The sequence below is a fragment of the Silurus meridionalis genome, chromosome 17 (assembly GCF_014805685.1).
Source record: "Silurus meridionalis isolate SWU-2019-XX chromosome 17, ASM1480568v1, whole genome shotgun sequence".
NCBI classification, from domain to species: Eukaryota; Metazoa; Chordata; class Actinopteri; order Siluriformes; family Siluridae; genus Silurus; species Silurus meridionalis.
This window is the reverse complement of record NC_060900.1, coordinates 24,536,849-24,554,950: the sequence shown is the minus strand read 5'-3', so window position 1 is coordinate 24,554,950 and position 18,102 is coordinate 24,536,849. Positions and strand designations below refer to the sequence as shown.

At 37.9% G+C, this 18,102-nt stretch overlaps 2 protein-coding genes across 4 annotated transcripts; one reads left to right on the top strand and one right to left on the bottom strand.

Annotated features, from left to right (window-relative positions):
* Positions 1-455: 455 nt before the first annotated feature.
* On the top strand, positions 456-4,219 carry cpox (coproporphyrinogen oxidase). Its single transcript, XM_046870489.1, is given in 8 exon segments — positions 456-1,070; positions 1,433-1,576; positions 1,700-1,810; positions 2,057-2,198; positions 2,689-2,907; positions 2,997-3,028; positions 3,031-3,100; positions 3,363-4,219. Coding segments are annotated over 8 exon segments (1,281 nt in total). The 5' UTR covers positions 456-592; the 3' UTR covers positions 3,448-4,219.
* Positions 4,220-4,825: 606 nt separating this feature from the next.
* On the bottom strand, positions 4,826-16,574 carry prrg1 (proline rich Gla (G-carboxyglutamic acid) 1). Of its 3 annotated transcripts, none has more exons than XM_046870491.1 (4): positions 16,505-16,574; positions 15,493-15,523; positions 11,332-11,492; positions 4,826-9,395 (listed from the first exon to the last, which is right to left on the bottom strand). In XM_046870491.1, the coding sequence occupies exons 2-4, from the start codon at positions 15,500-15,502 to the stop codon at positions 8,964-8,966; spliced, it is 603 nt and encodes a 200-aa protein (XP_046726447.1). In that variant the 5' UTR covers positions 15,503-15,523; positions 16,505-16,574; the 3' UTR covers positions 4,826-8,963. The 3 variants fall into 3 exon arrangements, with proteins under 3 accessions (XP_046726447.1, XP_046726448.1, XP_046726446.1); XM_046870492.1 differs by having other exon boundaries at positions 16,527-16,555; XM_046870490.1 differs by having other exon boundaries at positions 16,282-16,520.
* Between the last annotated feature and the right edge of the window lie 1,528 nt (positions 16,575-18,102).

Here is an 18,102-nt window from a genome sequence, read left to right as displayed (position 1 = left end):
GCTCCAAAGCAACTGAGAAAAACTGTAATTACATTCCAAATCCATCCACATAGTTCTTAAAGAGCTCCTCGTGGATTTGTAGGTTTTTCATGTGAAACCGTCATCACTCTGTCTCCAATTTTTGTTTGATAAAAACGTTTAAAACAAAACAAAAAAACTCTATTAAATCTTTTTTGGCAGCTGCCGTAAAGCGGTTATCATTAACGTAAACAAACCTAAGTGACGTGCTATTTGCGTAACGCATTAAAATGTAAGGTCGGGATTTAAATATAATGCCAAGTTGAGAATGAATAAAAGGTTTATTTAATTATGTTTTTTATTTTTTCTTGGCGTGAAAGCGCTATTCGCTTTTTAATCTATTGAATTAAAACCCGGAAGAAGTGAAATGAAACGGTAAAACCCCGTCCTCTTTTCAGCCAATCACAGAAAGGAGGGTTTTACTTTTAGCCAATCACAGTAAAGGTAGGCGGGATTTGCCGGAAGGAATACAGTAGGAGTACGTGCGAAGTGACACGAGTGGTCAGTTAGTTTCTCCAGGTTGCTCCAGTGGAGTTTTTTTGATCTTGTGCTTTTTTTGGGTTTAAAGTATAAAATGACACATTTGGCGGTGTCCACCTTAAACAGGAGCTTACGCTCTACGGTGCGGCTCTGTAATGTGTCTCAGCTCTATACATCTCACATTATAGCAGGAGGAAAAGGGTCTGCGAGGTGGTCTTCAAGGTTCTCCCAGGCGGCGCGTGCTTTACCTGTCTCCAGCAAATACAGAACAGGTGTGTTGATGGCCACCGGCGTGTTCGGTATCGTGGCTGCAGGCGTGTGTCACCTTCAGCAGGCTGAAATGGCGACCAGGGTGAAAAAGGTGGAGGAAGATGAGGAAGGAGACGTCGTGGAGAGATGCAGGAACTTTATGGCGCCGCCGGTCACTAGCGTGAGCGTGCTGGAGCAGAGGAAGCACGAGATGAGCAGTAGGATGGAGATGCTCATCATGGAGACCCAGGCTGAGTTCTGCAGGGCGCTCCAAGAGGTGGACGGAGGGAAATTCAAGGTGGACCGCTGGAGCCGTGAGGAAGGTGCTGTTTTCTTTTTATTTGTTGTGATGAATAATAATAATAATAATAATAATAATAACAATCTAGAATACAACAAACCAAGCTTTGGTCCTGGACCAAAGAAAGAGCTCAGACCCAATGCTTCGAAGGTCATTTATCAGAATGTGTCATGGAGCGTGTCAAAGAGAAAACTCAAAAATGTTGTATAATCAGATGATGTATATTCACAATGGCAAATCTGTCCAGTCCTGAAAATATTTTCCTTTTCCCAATTTGCCCTGTAATATCATTTATCAAACTCCTCAAACAAACATTTAATAGCTAATCGTGAGTTAAAATCCACGTTTAAGGACAATGTCGTTGTGTGTGTGTGTTTGTTTTAGGTGGAGGAGGGATCAGCTGTGTGTTACAGGACAGTAAGGTGTTCGAGAAGGCCGGGGTGAACGTCTCGGTGGTGTTCGGTCACCTGTCCGAAGAAGCAGCCAAACAGATGCGCAGCCGAGGAAAATCTTTGAAGGCGAAAGACGGTGAGGAGTCGACTTCCTGTTTCCTCTCTCTCTTTCTCACACACACACACACACCCCCACACGTTTTTACGTGACTGAGCGTTTAGTCCTTCTAACTGTCTTTGTGTTATCTGTGCGCTTCAGGGAAGTTGCCCTTCGTTGCGATGGGCGTCAGCTCGGTGATCCACCCCAAAAACCCCCACATTCCCACCGTACACTTCAACTACAGATACTTTGAGGTGGAGGAAGCAGACGGTGAGTTTTATCTTCTCATCCAGCTACCAGCATCTGTGTGGAGAAACATGTTATCTAACAAGCACACACGTCTGTCTGTCTTCTCTTTCTTTCACACTCTCTCTCTCTCTATCTGTGTGGCTTGGCTCTTGCTTTCCTCCTCTCTTTCTGTGTCTTTCTGTCTTTCTTGCTCTTTGGTGCTCTATCACTGTGTCTATCTGTTTTTTGCTTTCTTATTCTCTCTCTCTCTCTCTCTCTCTCTCTAAGGCAATAAGCAATGGTGGTTTGGAGGAGGAACTGATCTGACGCCAGTTTACATCAATAAGGAAGACGCTGTTATTTTCCATTCTGTTCTCCGTGATGCCTGTGACAAGCACAGCCCTAAGTATTACCCCGACTTCAAGAAGTGGTACGATCCTTCTTACACGCTGTGTGTGTGTGTGTGTGTGTGTGTGTGTGTGTGTGTGTGTGAGAGAGAGAGAGAGAATACATTGTGTTCCAGTGTTGACGTGCTGCATTATATTCAGCCCCCAGATGTGCACTGAGTTAGAATCAGAGTGCGGTGGGAATTCTGTAACAGATAAGAATGTCTGTTTTTTTTTTTTTTAATTATGGTGATGTTTCAGTGGATGGTGAACGTCCCCACAAGGATAGAAATATCAGGCATTTAAAACAAAAAAACATACTTCTGGAAAAAATATTACAAAATAAATTATACACTTAAAACTAATGTGACTTAAAAATGTAACTTTTGTTAATACGAGGATTAGGAACTTTGTATTTCCATAATACAAAGTCAATTTTAAAGTTGAGAAATAGCGGTTCTTGGTAAAAAAAAAAAAAACCTGTCTTTTAGAAGCTTTGATGTTCAATCCCTTCTCCTTGTTTTTCTTCTTCAGGTGCGACCGCTACTTTTTCATCCGTCACCGTAACGAGACTCGGGGCATCGGAGGGATTTTCTTCGACGATCTGGACTCTCCGAATCAGGAGGAGGCGTTTAGTTTTGTGAAGAGCTGCGCTAAGACGGTGGTGCCGTGCTACCTGCCCATCGTCCGCAAACACCTCAACGACAAGTTCACACAGCAGGAGAAAGACTGGCAGCAGATCAGACGCGGCAGGCGAGCGCCCCTCTGAACCTTCTACGTACAGTATATTTATGTGCTTTATATTGAACAATATTCCGTAACAGTGCTGTGGTGTGTTTCAGGTATGTGGAGTTTAACCTGGTGTACGATCGTGGGTGAAGTTTGGCCTCGCTACTCCCGGTTCCAGGATCGAGAGCATCATCATGTCCCTGCCTCTCACAGCAAGGTCAGTAGAGGAAGACAGAGAGAGACAGGCAAAGAAAACGAAACCAACAAAGAGAACGTTGGAGATGAAGCTAACGCTGCTTTTCATAATATCTCCATCATAATTGGTTAATCATTGTAAATCTTTTGAAAGGCGACATCAATTTTAAACAGAAAAACTTCCCAATATGGCATGAGCCATAAAAGAGATAAAGAGACCTTACTTAGTACAGAGTACAGTACACATTCCCTGAATTCTCCTCCTCTTCCTCCTTTCTGTGCAGATGGGAGTACATGCACGAGCCCGCTGAAGGCACCAAAGAAGCAGAGATGATGGAAGTTGTACGCAACCCAAAGGAGTGGATCTGAAAACACACACACTGAGACACTAAAGTTACTTATAACGGTGATGATAAAATCACTGTTAAATCATTCTCAGGGTTGACGCTGCATTGCCGATGCAATACCCTAAAACCGTCTCAAGTGTTTTCTGCCTTATTGTCTTTCTAAACATCCCGTATCACTTTTTTTTTTTTTTTTTTTAAAAACACCTTATCGTCCTGTGTTGCTTATTTATAACTTCATCTTAGTGTGTGATTTCTACTGATTCTTCACTCCTTCCTCCTCAGCTGAAAGACTGCTGCTGTAGTAGTTATTTTTGAATAATGATCATTTCTGCAGGAGGAGCTGTGAGATTGGGGGTTGTGTAATGTGAATTTTTCTGTGGGTGTAAAACAAAAATAAGGAAGTTTTTAATAATTTTATAAGAAAATAAAAATTCAGAAAGATGAGTGTAAAAAAAAAAAAAGGACAATTCACCTCTGAGAGGTGAAGATGTGGCATCCACGTGTGGTGTTAAAGGAGTACTGCAGTGTTTTCGTTTGAATAGAAGTCCAAGGGCAGTTGCTAAATGTCGTAGATAAACACATGATTGCAAAATGTGTTTTAAAATGAGCCGTTTGATCTTTTTCCCACTATTGAACAACGTTGTAACAAGTAGTTAAATTTTTTTGTGCCTTCGTCTCAGTCTGGAACAATCTTACAGATTTACAGCTCTGCTCATGTATGAACACAACCTTTACTAATTCAGTTTGCAGTCCAAAATGCTTTTGCATGAAATAAACATTTATCAGAAATATGACAGCTGCCTTTAAATTAAGTGAAATGTAGAGAATTTTCTCAAGTATTCCTTTAATGTTGAAATAATTATTTTATTCACTGGAATGAAGAAACAATTGTTTTAGAGAAGTAACGTTTTGCATCCATGTTTTCACTAAAGAGATGTATAATGAGAGATGAATCATGTTTATAAGCCTTTTATTAGGGAAAGATGTTTTAAAAAATGATTTTATTTAGCTTTTAACAAAAAGGAGTATTTGTATGATCTGCAATATTGTACTGTTACAACTTTATAAAATAAAAACCTTCAACACTAATTAATTTGATACGCTTCCTTTAGCCCAATCAGAATTGAGTATTCATCATTAAATTATAATAAAATGTTTAGATTATATAATCAAGCCTTTTAATAATCTCCCTTTTGTTTTAAAGATTATTATAATAATTCTTACTTATATATAAAAAAAATAGTTTTACCTTATGGAACATCCAAAAAAAACCAAGTTCCTGATCTCACAATGTTCTAGCAGATATAAACAGTCGTTCCCTCGTCAGACTTTTTATTTCTCTCGCTTCGTTGTAGTCACTACGACAGCAAAACACAGATATCAGAAAAGTTACAAAGCGCTGACATCGGAAACTCCTTTAATGAATGTTAAAAACATACAAATCTCTTTGAATGATCTGCTACTATGAAATAAAACAAACTCCAAACAGATGTGCTAAAATAAACCTGAAAATCAATAACACCCTCGGAGCAATCAGAATTAAGAAAATGAAAAAACAAATGACAAGGGGTCCAAAAAATTTATTACATTAAAAAAATTCAAGCAATTATTTTCCAAAAACAAAACCCCACTTGTGTTCGATATGTTAATACACAAACATTTGAATATTTTTTTAAATAAGGCCAAAGCAGAACAATACACTCTCTCAACTAAAGCCACTCCTTTACTGTTTCACATCACTTTCTACACACACCACATTAGGAAAAGAGTTGTGAAATCGTGGGTTTTTGTGTGTAATGCAGCCTTTGCCTTGTTTTCCTTTCTAATAATAATTTTTACACAATAATTTGTATAATATGACTTATCCTTATAAAAGTCTATTCACACATCGCTTTATGATAAAAAAGAACTGCATTTATTATTTCGTTATATTGTGTACACACAAACACACACATTCTTAAAACTCCTATAAAGGCTTTCTGAAAGCGTACTGAATTTCTCACACAAAAAGCCTTAGACGTTCATCCTGTAGGGGGCGCTAAAGATCCAACTCTCATCTCCACCCTGAAACACAATTATATGTTTATATGAATCAATTGCTGAATCTGTTGACAATCTGTTTGCCATTGACATATTATAATCATCGTATAGTAAGAAATTGGCAGTCGTGTGTTACTCTGATGTCACAGAGGTGCACTTTCTTAAAGATTTTTGGGATTAAAATGGTCTTTCGTGCCATCAACACGATTAAAGGACAATTTTCCAAATGTGAGTTCCCAGTGTTAATCAGTTGATCAGGGTGGAGCTCTACTCTAAACTTACAATGTTTGCAATGTTTAAACTAAGTCTTAATGATGCTGATCTCCACGCTATTATTTAACTAACTGAATGAATATTATGGAAAATTGCTTTATTAGTTTGGCATTAGAGCTCCGAGACGCATGGAGCTAAATGTTATAAAAGTCATCCATGGTCCTTCCTGTAAATATCTGCATGAGTGCAATCTATAATCTCTAAACAAAAAAAATCCAAACAGAAAACGTCACAGTGGAGCTGATTGGTGAAGCGTGATGCCATCAGGGTGACGACCCTCCTAACCTCTGCCTGCTACATTAAGAATCTTAATCTTGAGCAGTAGAAGAAACATGTGGCTGGTAGATCATACAGTCATCATTATTTTAGTATATTGGGGGAAAAAAATTTTGGGTGCAAAAATGTTAAATTTTTTTTTCCCTTTAAACATTATGTAAACATTTAGACATCCTGAGAAATGTCTTGCATCTAATTATGGCTTTGCACAGACAAAACAAAATCCAATAAAATAAAACGTTCCAAAAAATGTAATTCCTCATTTTCCTGGGAGAAATGTATGCTTCAGTATCAGATTTAAAATTAGGAACACTATACACACACACACAAAGCATTAATCCTTTTGAATTGTCTCGCATTCACACATCAGACTTTAAAAAAACAGTGTTAATGAACTGCGTACACATTTATAAATTAAAAAAAAAGTGCTACATGATTATTATTATAATTTTTTTTTAAAGTTATTAAACAGTCTGTAAGGTTATTTTCCTGAAGTGTTTTGTTACATACAGATCGTAAATCAGAAATAAATAACGAATAGCAAATTATACACTTTTGTTAACTGTCCTATTGAGCAAGATTTGCACACGCTAACTGCGTACTCTTATCCTGCTTTAAAACGTAACGTGTAAATTTAAGAAGCCGTTTAATAATAAGTTAAAACTGTAAGAGTTCAACTTACAGCAACATTTTAGCATTTTTATTTATTTGAATTTATACGTGAGTCACAGCTGCAATAAAGCAAAACTGCCACAGGATAATAAAATGGTGTTAAAACTCGAATCCCTTCCTTTTTTGTGATTTAACCAGCTTCAGTTGCAGGAGATTTGGAGTAAAAAGGTGTTGTGCTGTTATAAAAAACAATCAGTGACCAGTAATTATATGACTATGTATTAAATGACAAAATAAAAATGTAGGTCATATATAAAGTCGTATTAAATGTTATAACTTTCAGCTCAGAATAAAGCAAAGCAAAGAAAAGCAAAACACTTCAACAGATACAGTGTGGTAGCGCTACATAAAGTTAGGTTAGCGTTTGGACCTAAAATCTAAATAATGGAAAATGACCCATTGTTGAATTCGTTGCAAACGGAAATGGCGGATCAGCGACGCACTGCAAACACGTCTTAAGCTACTATCCGTACCGCAATATATATGTAGTACAATAGGTACTGTATATGCCCTGCAAACACAAAACGTGTAACCCTGCCATTATTCTGCTTATACCACAGCGAGTCCCTAATGCTTCAATATTTTTTTTTCCTTATTAAAGAAAATTTAGCTTTTTATCCATTTTCAATGACATTTAATGTTGTGGAACATCCACAGCTCCTGTTCCTAAAATCTCCTCTTTTACTTTACAGTAGCTTCAGTCTTTCCCCTGTAAGTTTCTCTGTTTTCCTCTCTGTAACACTGTTAAAATGAACTTAAAATAAAAACAGCTACTGAGAAACAAAACAAATGAGATTTCCTTTCTTTTTTTCTGTAAATGTAACTGTAGACAAATTGCCATGGTATAAGAGAGAAACGTTTTTTTTTTTTTTTTTTAAAGTACTTCTTTTTGATCGCTTTCCTAAGAGAGCATGTCATGTAGTAATGTTTTTTCCTTAACATTCCTTTCACAGCTTCAAGAAACCTCTAGAACAGTTTTTTCTTTAAATTAAACAGATCGGTCCAAAGACCTTGAAACCTCACGTCATCGCTCGAAGGTCAGAATTTGCATAAAACCTGGTAGAACTTAATTTTACAGTCCTTAGAAATTAAAATGTAACACTTGCTGGTGTGAATAGAGCTGAATGTTAGTATGATGCCTATTTTGCACTGCTGATTAGTGCTTAGTCTCTTCTCGTATACAACCGTTTCCTATTGATCATGTGTGTCAAAGCGTGCACGCACACACACACACACACACACACACACACACACACACACACACACACACACACACACACACACACACACACACACACACACACGAGTGCTACTGTTGCAGTATGTAATGAGCTGGAATATTGGACAGTCAAGATGTTAAAACTAGAAAAAAAAAGAAAATGTGCTTCTTTTGCTTTTCTGGATCCTATGACTCAGGCTGTTTAGACCCAAGACCTGAGGTTTGGCTTGATTTCACGATCTCAGTCCCAGTAGTGCTGAAACCTTGTGAGGATCGACTGCGAGACGATGAGATGGCTCATGCAGAAAACTTGCTGCAGCAGCAGGGCTGGACGAGCTGATGTATTTAAACTTCCTATGAACTCCTAATACCTGACAAGTTACCTCATGATAAACAAAACCGCTTAAGTTTTCCTCGTTTCCTCTGCTGGTTAGCATGCGCCTGGGTGCAATATAGCTTTTCGGGGAGTACGAGATTACATTTTTGCCAGTTTCTTCTTTGCAATAATAATGATGATGATGATGATGATGATGATGATACTCCTGTAGTTTGAGGAAAAATTCCAATAAAAAAAGTCTTTGCACTTGAAGAAGGGGGGGAAAAAATATCGACGTCTTGCTTAAACGAGTTTCAGGGTTTAGTTTCTTAATCGCTAAAAAATGAACTGGGATAAAAATCCAAACCTAATTTTGTAACGTGGTAACTATGACAATGCAAAAATATCAAACAAAAATGCCTGATTTATTGCTGAACTGCCATTAATATACTGTTCTGTGAACAAATTGTACGGAGTTGAAATCTTATTCTGTGGATTCATATATTCTGTAGTAAACTGAGTATATAATATTGTTTTGTGTTTGGAAAACAAATCTGTTAGTTCTTCACTGTTAGGACCTGATCAGCGTTGGAGTTTGTATTACTGGCGTTTGCTGGTATTGGAGGTGTTAAACCGTCAATTTCAGAGTTGCACAGACTCGGTTCTAAAGAGCACTAATGAAAGCAGCTGTTGGTGTGGAGAAATCCTCAGGAGTTAGACTGTGTTGTGATTAAAGCACGCTTCACTTGGCCTGCCCAATCACAGTGTTGTTAGCAGAGCTATCAATAATGTCATCGTACTGGGGTGGAGGCTCTGCCTCCACATGCACATCCATGTGGCCCACCGCTTCCTCGTAAGAAGGTGGAGGATCTGCAACGCTGAGTTGCCCTGGGGTGATGTCATCAGACGAATAGGAAGGGTCGGGCTGGTAACTTTGTCCCCACTGGTCCATGGAAACGACTGCGAGGGCAGAGTCTCTCTGACCCATGGCGGGGCTACGCTGGGACCTTTTGCGCGAGTGGCACCTCCACGCTGTAAATGAGATGGCAGCAATGAGCAGCAGTACCAGCAACAGCGGCAGGACGAGGTACAGCAAGTTGACTCCGCCCACTATGGACTGAAGTCCTCCAGGTTTGGGGCTGCTCTCGCGTTGGTACTCCTCCCAGAATCGCCGCTGAAGCCAATAACAGAACAAGATGATCAGATTGAACAACAAACACAAACTGTTCTCATTCTTGACAAATTTCGCAGAAATTATTAAAGATATTTATCCTAAGAGATATTTAAACATTATGAAAGATTTACAGTAAGCAACTGGTCCTCCATATACTCAAAACATTCTTTGCAGTACAGCTCAAACATTCCAGTCTCCATGGGTTTTATCCTGCAAAATATCTTTTATCACTACAAAATATCTTACAAAATGCCTGCAAGTCTTGCCATACTAGATATTGACCTGCTTGGTTAATCTGAGAGTTATTTCAAATCTACTGACAATAAGTGAAAAGGGGAGGGAAAAAATAATACCATAAGGCCTACAGATGTAAAAACAATTTTATTTAGAAAAAAATGAAACAAACTGAAATTATTTAAAACACCCATAAAAAAAAAATCCACCTAGGGTGAAACCCCCCCCAAAAAAAACCAAATAAAAAATAAATAAAAATAGATTTTTATATTTATATGTACATTTAAATAGACAAAAACATGTGCAGTCAGGTACAACAGGATTTTTGTAGCGCAGCGGTATAGATTTCATTACTAATACATGTTTGTCACGTCAAGAACACGTGTCTGTTTACTGAGCTAAAGAAAAGTGTGTAATCTTAGACTCAGCTCCGGGCCACACAGAAACTCAGTGGCCTTCAACATTCAAGAGGTCAGAAACAGATGGGTCAAATTTTTCCAGGATTGAATACACCGAAATGCTGCAACTGGGATCTGTATGAATTTCGGAAAGTTTCTGTAAACCGAGTAACTTGTTTCCACAGTAATTACAGAAAGAGTTTGAAGGAAATACCACTTTGCATTTTGCGTTGTAATACTGAGCCTGAAACAATATGGAGACACAAACTGAAGTAGAATTTCCTCTTTTTGTAAAACAGAGGAAACACTTGTATGAGTTTTTAGCAGTTTTTATTTTTTATTTTTTAAAAAGGGTGAACAAAGGAATAATAATGTTAGCTGTTTTTCTTACTTTTCAATAGCTGAGCTGTTGTTGGTCAAACGGCATTTATCATCGAGGTATGATTATATGCTGGACGCTGCTGTCGATGCATTATTGACTGCTGAGATGTGATAGGTTGCCGAGGTGTGACTGATTGCTGGGTGTTGCTGCTGACACACGACTGGTTTCAGAGAATGTCTGATTGTTGTTGAAGGTGTGATTGATTGTTAAGGTTTAATTGGATGCTGGGGGTTGATGAAGGGGAGGAAAAGGTCACGAGATATTTTTGCCCTGGTGTGACTGATCTCTGGCTGTTCTTACAGAGGTCTGATTGGTTGCTGGCGTGTTATAAGTAACTTAATTGTGATCAGTTAAAAGGTGTTTTTACTGAAGCTGATTATTGCTTCTGGGGTGTGATTGGTCAATGGGTATTATTGCTCAAAGACGGTTAGTAGCGTTGCTGAAAAAGTGTGATTGGTTGCTGTTGCTGAGAAGCTACTGGCTGCATGTAAAAAATAAAAATAAAAAATTATTACAACTTTTTGTGCCTGAAACCATCTAGTGGAGTTTTTTCATGTTTTTATTTAAAATATTAAAACTCCGACTGAGAGACTGACTAAACAACAAAATGCTCTCAACTGTTTCACTTTGTATTTGACTTCCCTCTAATAGTGCCTTAGTGTTTTACTGCTCAAGATGTAATGCCCTTTAACTCAGTATGAATCACAATCAAGTCTCCATGGAACAGTTTAAGGAAGCCAGTTTACTTCCTGCCTGATAACATGCTTCCTGTTACCAGGAAATTCCAAAGAAAAGCATGTCTGAGTGTTAGCAGTCACATGTATGTGCATGTGAAAGATGCACAGGCAAGATAAAGATATATAGATATGTGTGTGTGTGTGTGCATGCGAGTTTGTGTAGCAACGTTCCCTTAAAATCTTACCGTCTTCTCATCGTTCTCAAAAGCCTCTCGGGCTTCTTCATAGTTACAGATTTCCTCCCTGCACTCCCGCTGGATGTTTCCCTGCTTCATCTCCTCCAGGAAGAAGTTGGCCCTTGGGAGCCTTTTGAGCACTGCGTGCGCTGCGTCCGCTGACAGGAACACTACGTAGAGCGTAAGGGTGTAAAATAAAACAAGACTGTTCATGATAAAGGCTTTATTTTAGGCTGTAGGTGCAGGCTGTCGTATCAAAAAATAATCAATATACTAAGAAGTATACTATATAAACTGTAAGACTTATTTTAGCACAGATTTTCTGATAATATAGCAATATAAAACTAGTGTTAATATGGAGCCGACAAACAAGTTTTGAATTTTTTAAACTGCAGTATTCCGGACACTTTGGGATACTTATTACTTTACAAATCTGGACACTAAGTTTAATATTTTATACACTTCAGGATCAAAGACACGTCTGAACTCTAGGCACTTCAGGATCCTATACAACAAATGACTTTAGTATTTTGGACACTTCAGGACATTAAAGGCTTTAGTATTCCAGACATTTCAGGATACAAAAATCATCACTATTCCGGAAACTCCAGGATACAAAAGGCTTCAGAATGCCACACACTTTAGGATACTAAAGGATTCAGTATTCGGGACATTTCAGGATACTAATGACTTCAGTATTTCGGACACTTCAGGACATTAAAGGCTTTAGTATTCCAGAAATTTTAGGATACAAAAAGCATCACTATTTTAGACACTTCAGGATACAAAAGGCTTCAGAATGCCGCACACTAAAAGATTCTAAAGGATTCAGTATTCTGGACATTTCAGGATACTAATGACTTCAGTATTCCAGACACTTTAGGATACTAAAGGCTTCAATATTCCGGACACATTGGGATCCTATAGAGTTTAATATTCTAATCAGTTCAGAAACCAGGACACGTCTGTATTCTAGCCACTTCAGAATCTTATACAATTCCGTATTAGACACTTCAGGATACTAAAGGCTTTGTTTGAGGTTTTAGTTTTTCTTTGTAATCAGATTGTTTAGTGTATTGTGTGGGTGTTTCTGCAGAATCCAAAACACATGCTGTGAAAGTAACAGGAACAGAAACACACATGCTGCGATGGCCTGGTATGTGAGCAACACAGAGGAAAAACTAGAGAGAGTGTATGAAGAACCATGAAATAGAAAAGCTGCTTTAAATCGGTGTCCTTCGCTTTTTAATTAGAGCGACACTCGGCTCGGTGTGTGGGAGAACAGAAGAGACAAAGTGGCCCACTGTTTCTCTGACCTCAGATGTCCACACAGAGATTAGAATAGCGCCATGAGTCTCAGATCAGATACGCAGCAAACTGGAAATGGAGCTTTAGTCAACAAACACCATCAATGGTCTTCATGTGTGATTGCAAACAAAAGTATCTGGCATCAGTATTCCAAACACAGGCTTATAAGCAAGCAGCAGAATTCTCTACAGTGCAACTCTGCATTTTATTATTTATTTTAATATCTGATAAAGTTTGCTAAAAGGATGATATGGTAAATACTTATTTTAAGAAGGAGGAGGAGCATAGGGTGACGTATAAGAGTGGAGGAAGGTGCACACAGCATCGGATGGTGGTCTGTAGGATGTTTTTGGAGGTGAAGAAGAAGAGAAGGAGGGTAAGGACTGAAAAATGTATCAGTGGTGGAAACTGAAGGAGGAAGACTGTAGTGTGAGATTCGGGGAAGAGGTCAGACAGGGGCTCGGTGGTGGTGAAGAGGTGCTGGATGATTGGGCAACTACTGCAGAAGTAATAAGGGAGGCAGTTAGAAAGGTACTTGGTGTGACATCTGGAAATAGAAAGGAAGACAAAGAGACGTGGTGGTGGAATGAGGAAGTGCAGGAAAGCAAAAGGAGAAAGAGGTTGGAAAAACAGAATTGGGATCGGCAAAGAGATCGGCAGCAAAATGTAGACAGGAGTACAAGGAGATGCGGCAGCAGGTAAAGAGGGATGTGGCGAAAAGCCAAGAAAAAGGCATATGAGGCGCTGTATGAGAAGTTGGACACGAAGGAAAGAGAAAAGGATTTGTACCGAGTGGCCAGGCAGAGGGACCGAGCTGGGTCACACCATGAAGTTATGGGAAAGAAGTTATGTGAGCAGCAGTATGGTTTCATGCTGAGAAAGAGCACTATGGACGCAAAATTTGCTTTGAGAATGTTGATGGAGAAGTATGGAGAAGGTCAGAAAGAGTTGCATTGTGTGTTTGTGGATTTAGAGGAAGTGTATGACAGGGTGGAAAGAGAGGAGTTGTGGTACTGTATGAGGAAGTCAGGTGTGTCAGAGAAGTATGTGAGGGTGGTGCAGGACATGTATGAGGACAGTGTGACAGCGGTGAATGCAGTAGGAACTACAGACTGGTTCAAGATGGACGTTGGACTGCATCAAGGATTAGCTCTGAGCCCTTTCCTGTTTGCAGTGGTGATGGACAGGTCGATGGACGCAGTCAAACAGGAGTTTTTGTGGACTATGATGTTTGCGAATGATATTGTGATTTTTGGTGAGAGTAGGGAGCAGGTTGGGAAGAGCCTGGAGAGGTGGAGGTACGCGCTGGAGAGAAGTGGAATGAAAGTCAGTAGGAGTAAGACAGAGTACTTGTGTGTGAATGAGAGCAAGGGCAGTGAAGTGGTGCGGTTGCAGGGAGAAAAGGTGGAGAAGGTGAAGTTCAGGTACCTGAGGTCAATGGTGCAAGTAATGGAGATCATATGAAGAAAAGAGTGCAGGCAGGGTGGAGTGGGTAGAGAAGAGTGATAGCAGGAGTGATTTGTGATAGAAGGGTATCTGTGAGAGTGAAAGGGAAAGTTTATAGGACTGTGGTGAGACCTGCGATGTTGTATGGTTTAGAGATAGTGGGGTTGACTAAAAGACAGGAGGTGGACCTGGAGGTAGCAGAGCTGAAGATGTTGGAAGTGATCAGAATGGACAGAATTACAAATGAGTTTATTAGAGGGACAGCACGAGTAGGATGTTTTGAAGACAAGGTGAGATTTTGCATTGTGTTTCTATTTAACTACGGATTGTGATCATATGGACTCATGTGTCATGGACACTTAACTACTACAAACACTTGAGTATTCCAGACAATCACATCAGTATCCTGGACACTTCAGATTTCCTACACTTCAGCAAGACATGGCAACACTCTGGACACTAAACACTTCAATGTTCCAGACACTCAAGTACAACAGAAACGTCAGCATACATCAGCATTCCTGACGATTTAGTATGCTATACATGTCAGTATTCTGAACACTATAACACTTTTTGAATGCTTCATTAAACTTGACATTTCGGTATTCCGGACAAGTCAGCATTCCTGGTAACTACAGTATTCCACACACTTCTGTAAACTGGGAATTTTAGATGATTTAGTACTTTGGACAATTGAGAACTTTGGAAATTTCAGCATCCTGGATATTTCAGTATTCTGAACACTTTAGCATTTATGAAATTCCAGAATACCAGACACTTCTCTACTATGTAAATGTAAGTACTTCAGATGCTTTAGCACACTGGATACTTCAGAAGTTTGTAAATTTTAGTATACTGGATACCTTTGCACTTTGGAGATTTCAGTATTCTGAACACTTCAAAACTTTGGAAGTTTCAATATCCTGGACACTTCTATACTTTGGAAGTTTCAGTATCCTGGACACATCTCTACAGTTGGACAGTTGACATTTCTGTTCTTTGAAAATGTCAGAATACTGGATATTTAGTAGTTTGGACTTTGAAGCATTCGTGGAAACTACAGAGTTCCAGACACTCCTGTACTCTGGAAGTTTCAGCACTTTAGTCATTTCAGAAATGTAATAATTTTTAAAAGATGTGTTCTGGACACATCAATACTATGGAAATGGGAGTACTCCGGACACTTTCGTATTTTACACATTTAAATTTGCACTTAATATTTTACAGGGTAACTAAACAGTAAATTACCGTAAAAAGTAAAACAGTAAATCACATGCCCTCAGGTCATGTTTTTATTGCATTAAATAGAAATGGGTGATATGTTTGCTTATATTCTTCCATCTCATTTAATTATTTTTTTTTACTTTTTACAAAATGCAAGTGACAAACACTGTAAAAACAGTCATGTGTACGTACCAGCTCCCATGATTCCTGCAGCTCTGTAAACCTTAAACCAGATCAGACAGGAAACAAAAAAATTCATGTTAAAAATTATTCCTTTTACCTTCTACACAATATTTACATACCTGTTGTTTGTTTTACTTCATTATATTGCTTCAATTATTAAACAGATGTATGAGATCGATAGATAGATAGATAGATAGATAGATAGATAGATAGATAGATAGATAGATATAAAGATAGATAGATAGATACATAGATATACAGATAGATAGATAGATAGATAGATAGATGTATAGATAGATAGATACATAGATAGATAGATACATAGATAGATAGAATACAATTACCAGAAATGAGTAGAAATAAATAAAAAGAGAATTCAGAGGATTATAGATGAGTAAAAGAGATTATAAATATACATCACATGTTGAAAGAATAACCTTAAATAAAAACTGAGAACGATATTAATGATGAAACGTATTGTTAAAAGAAAGGTACAGAATGAGGGATATTTGAATGTAGGTAAAATCACAAGATACAACATAAAAAAACATAAGATACAATAATTGATTTCAGTATTGAAATAATTACAAAAAGAGTTTTAGAAAATAAATGAATAAATAATATAAAACAAAGAAAAGAAGGAAATTTGTTAAAACACAGATGCGCGCGAGGACAAACCCCGCTTCATTTAACCAACAGTTGTTGCAGAACAAACAGCAAATCAATCAAATAAATCATGCAGATGTTTCCTTGTCTATAAAAATAGTATTATGACAATAAAAGAAAAACATTACAGACCGTGTTTTAGCCGCTAATCTTCTTCGGGTAGCTACGCTAACTCCGCTAACTGACACTGACTGATTTACTGTTAATCCATCCGCGCGAGCGACACGGTCTCGCGCACCGCACAAATCAACCCAAAAATGGCGTTATTACTATATCTTTCATTATTATTATTATTGTCTTTACATCATCCTAAACAATCCACACGCTCACCCCGACACACAACCTACACACTCACAGAAACACACAGTAGGCTGGACCTTTTAAAACTGCATCCAGTGGGTATTTTTTTCCACCCTGGTGGCGAAAGAAACTGCGCATGCGCACTGCAGAGATCCAAAGCGTCTCGCGCAAAGTTGCCAGATTGATGAATCGATTTGTTTTTTGAATTATATAGTGTGGATTATATTTACACTAAAAAACATTTTATATTATATTATATTATATTATATTATATTATATTATATTATATTATATTATATTATATTATATTATATTATATTTGTGAGTTTTTTTTACATTATTCCTGTAAAAAGTTAGCAGTTGTGCCACAAGGACCATGTTTGCTAATGCTGGTGAAGATAAAGTGGTGTGTAATAATTTCCACTAAATCAATTAAAACAAAATATGCAAAAAGTTTAAGTGATAACAGAAATTAAGCAAAATCTAAATTTGTATGCACATAGTAAAAAGAAGTTATACTGTCTGGAGAAAGTAGGTACACCCTGGATCATTACACACATATGTGGCTGGTTCTCCTCCAAACTGTTAATACCAAGTTTTAATCACTCAATTCTATCATTATTTTTTTAAATATGCATAACACTTTTACTTCACTGGAACTAAAAGATACAAACCTGTTACTGTTCCAGCATGACAATTGTGCACAAAGAAGTTTTACCAAAGACATTGTTGTTGGTGTGAAGGTTTGAGTGGAGTAACTCAACATCCCCCTGATTTCCTCGACCACGCTGAACATCATTGTGATGAACCCCAAGTCCTCACCTCCTTCAGCATCATTGTCTAATCCTACTAATGCAAATAATGCAAATCACTTACGCAAATACCACAATGATATTCACTGTATGGCTAAAAGTATGTACACCACTGACCATTACACTCATATGTGGCTGGTTCTTCTCCAAATAGTTTTGTTTTATTCAAATAATTGTATCTCTATTGTGTTTTTATACATTACAATTTCCCTGCTCCAGCATGTCAATTGTGCATAAAGCAATATCCATGAAAACATCATTGTTGGGTTGAGGTTTGAGTGAAAGAACTCAGGTATTCTGCACAGACCCCTTGACCACAATAAACACCTTTGTGGTGAACTGTAATTGAAAAGTCTTTACCTCCTCCTGCATCACTGTCACTATTACTCTTATACAGTAGCTGTAAGAAGGCTAACCCCTACAGCCATTTCCCAAAATCTGGGTGAATGTTTTATCAGAAAAGTGGAGCTTTTTATAAGTGTAAAGTAATAATACTGGAATAAGATGTTCATCAGGGATGTATGTGCATGGGTGGGGAGGGGTCCACAAACAAGGGTTTTACCATGTAGGATTTTATTCTTGTATAGTTTGTGTTGATACAGATAAAGTATATAAAATGATCTCACTTCCAAAGGCTTTAATAGCAACGTACTTACATTGATAAATGGTGACAACAGGTACCCTGGAATATTTAAAAATAAATTACTTAAAATGTGCCTTTTTTTTATTTTTTACTTTTGACAAACACCATGAATTCTGAACGGATGAGATTGATTTATTTTAAGTATAACACATGAAAAACACACTTATACTGTGCATTTATTTATAAACATCTCATCTC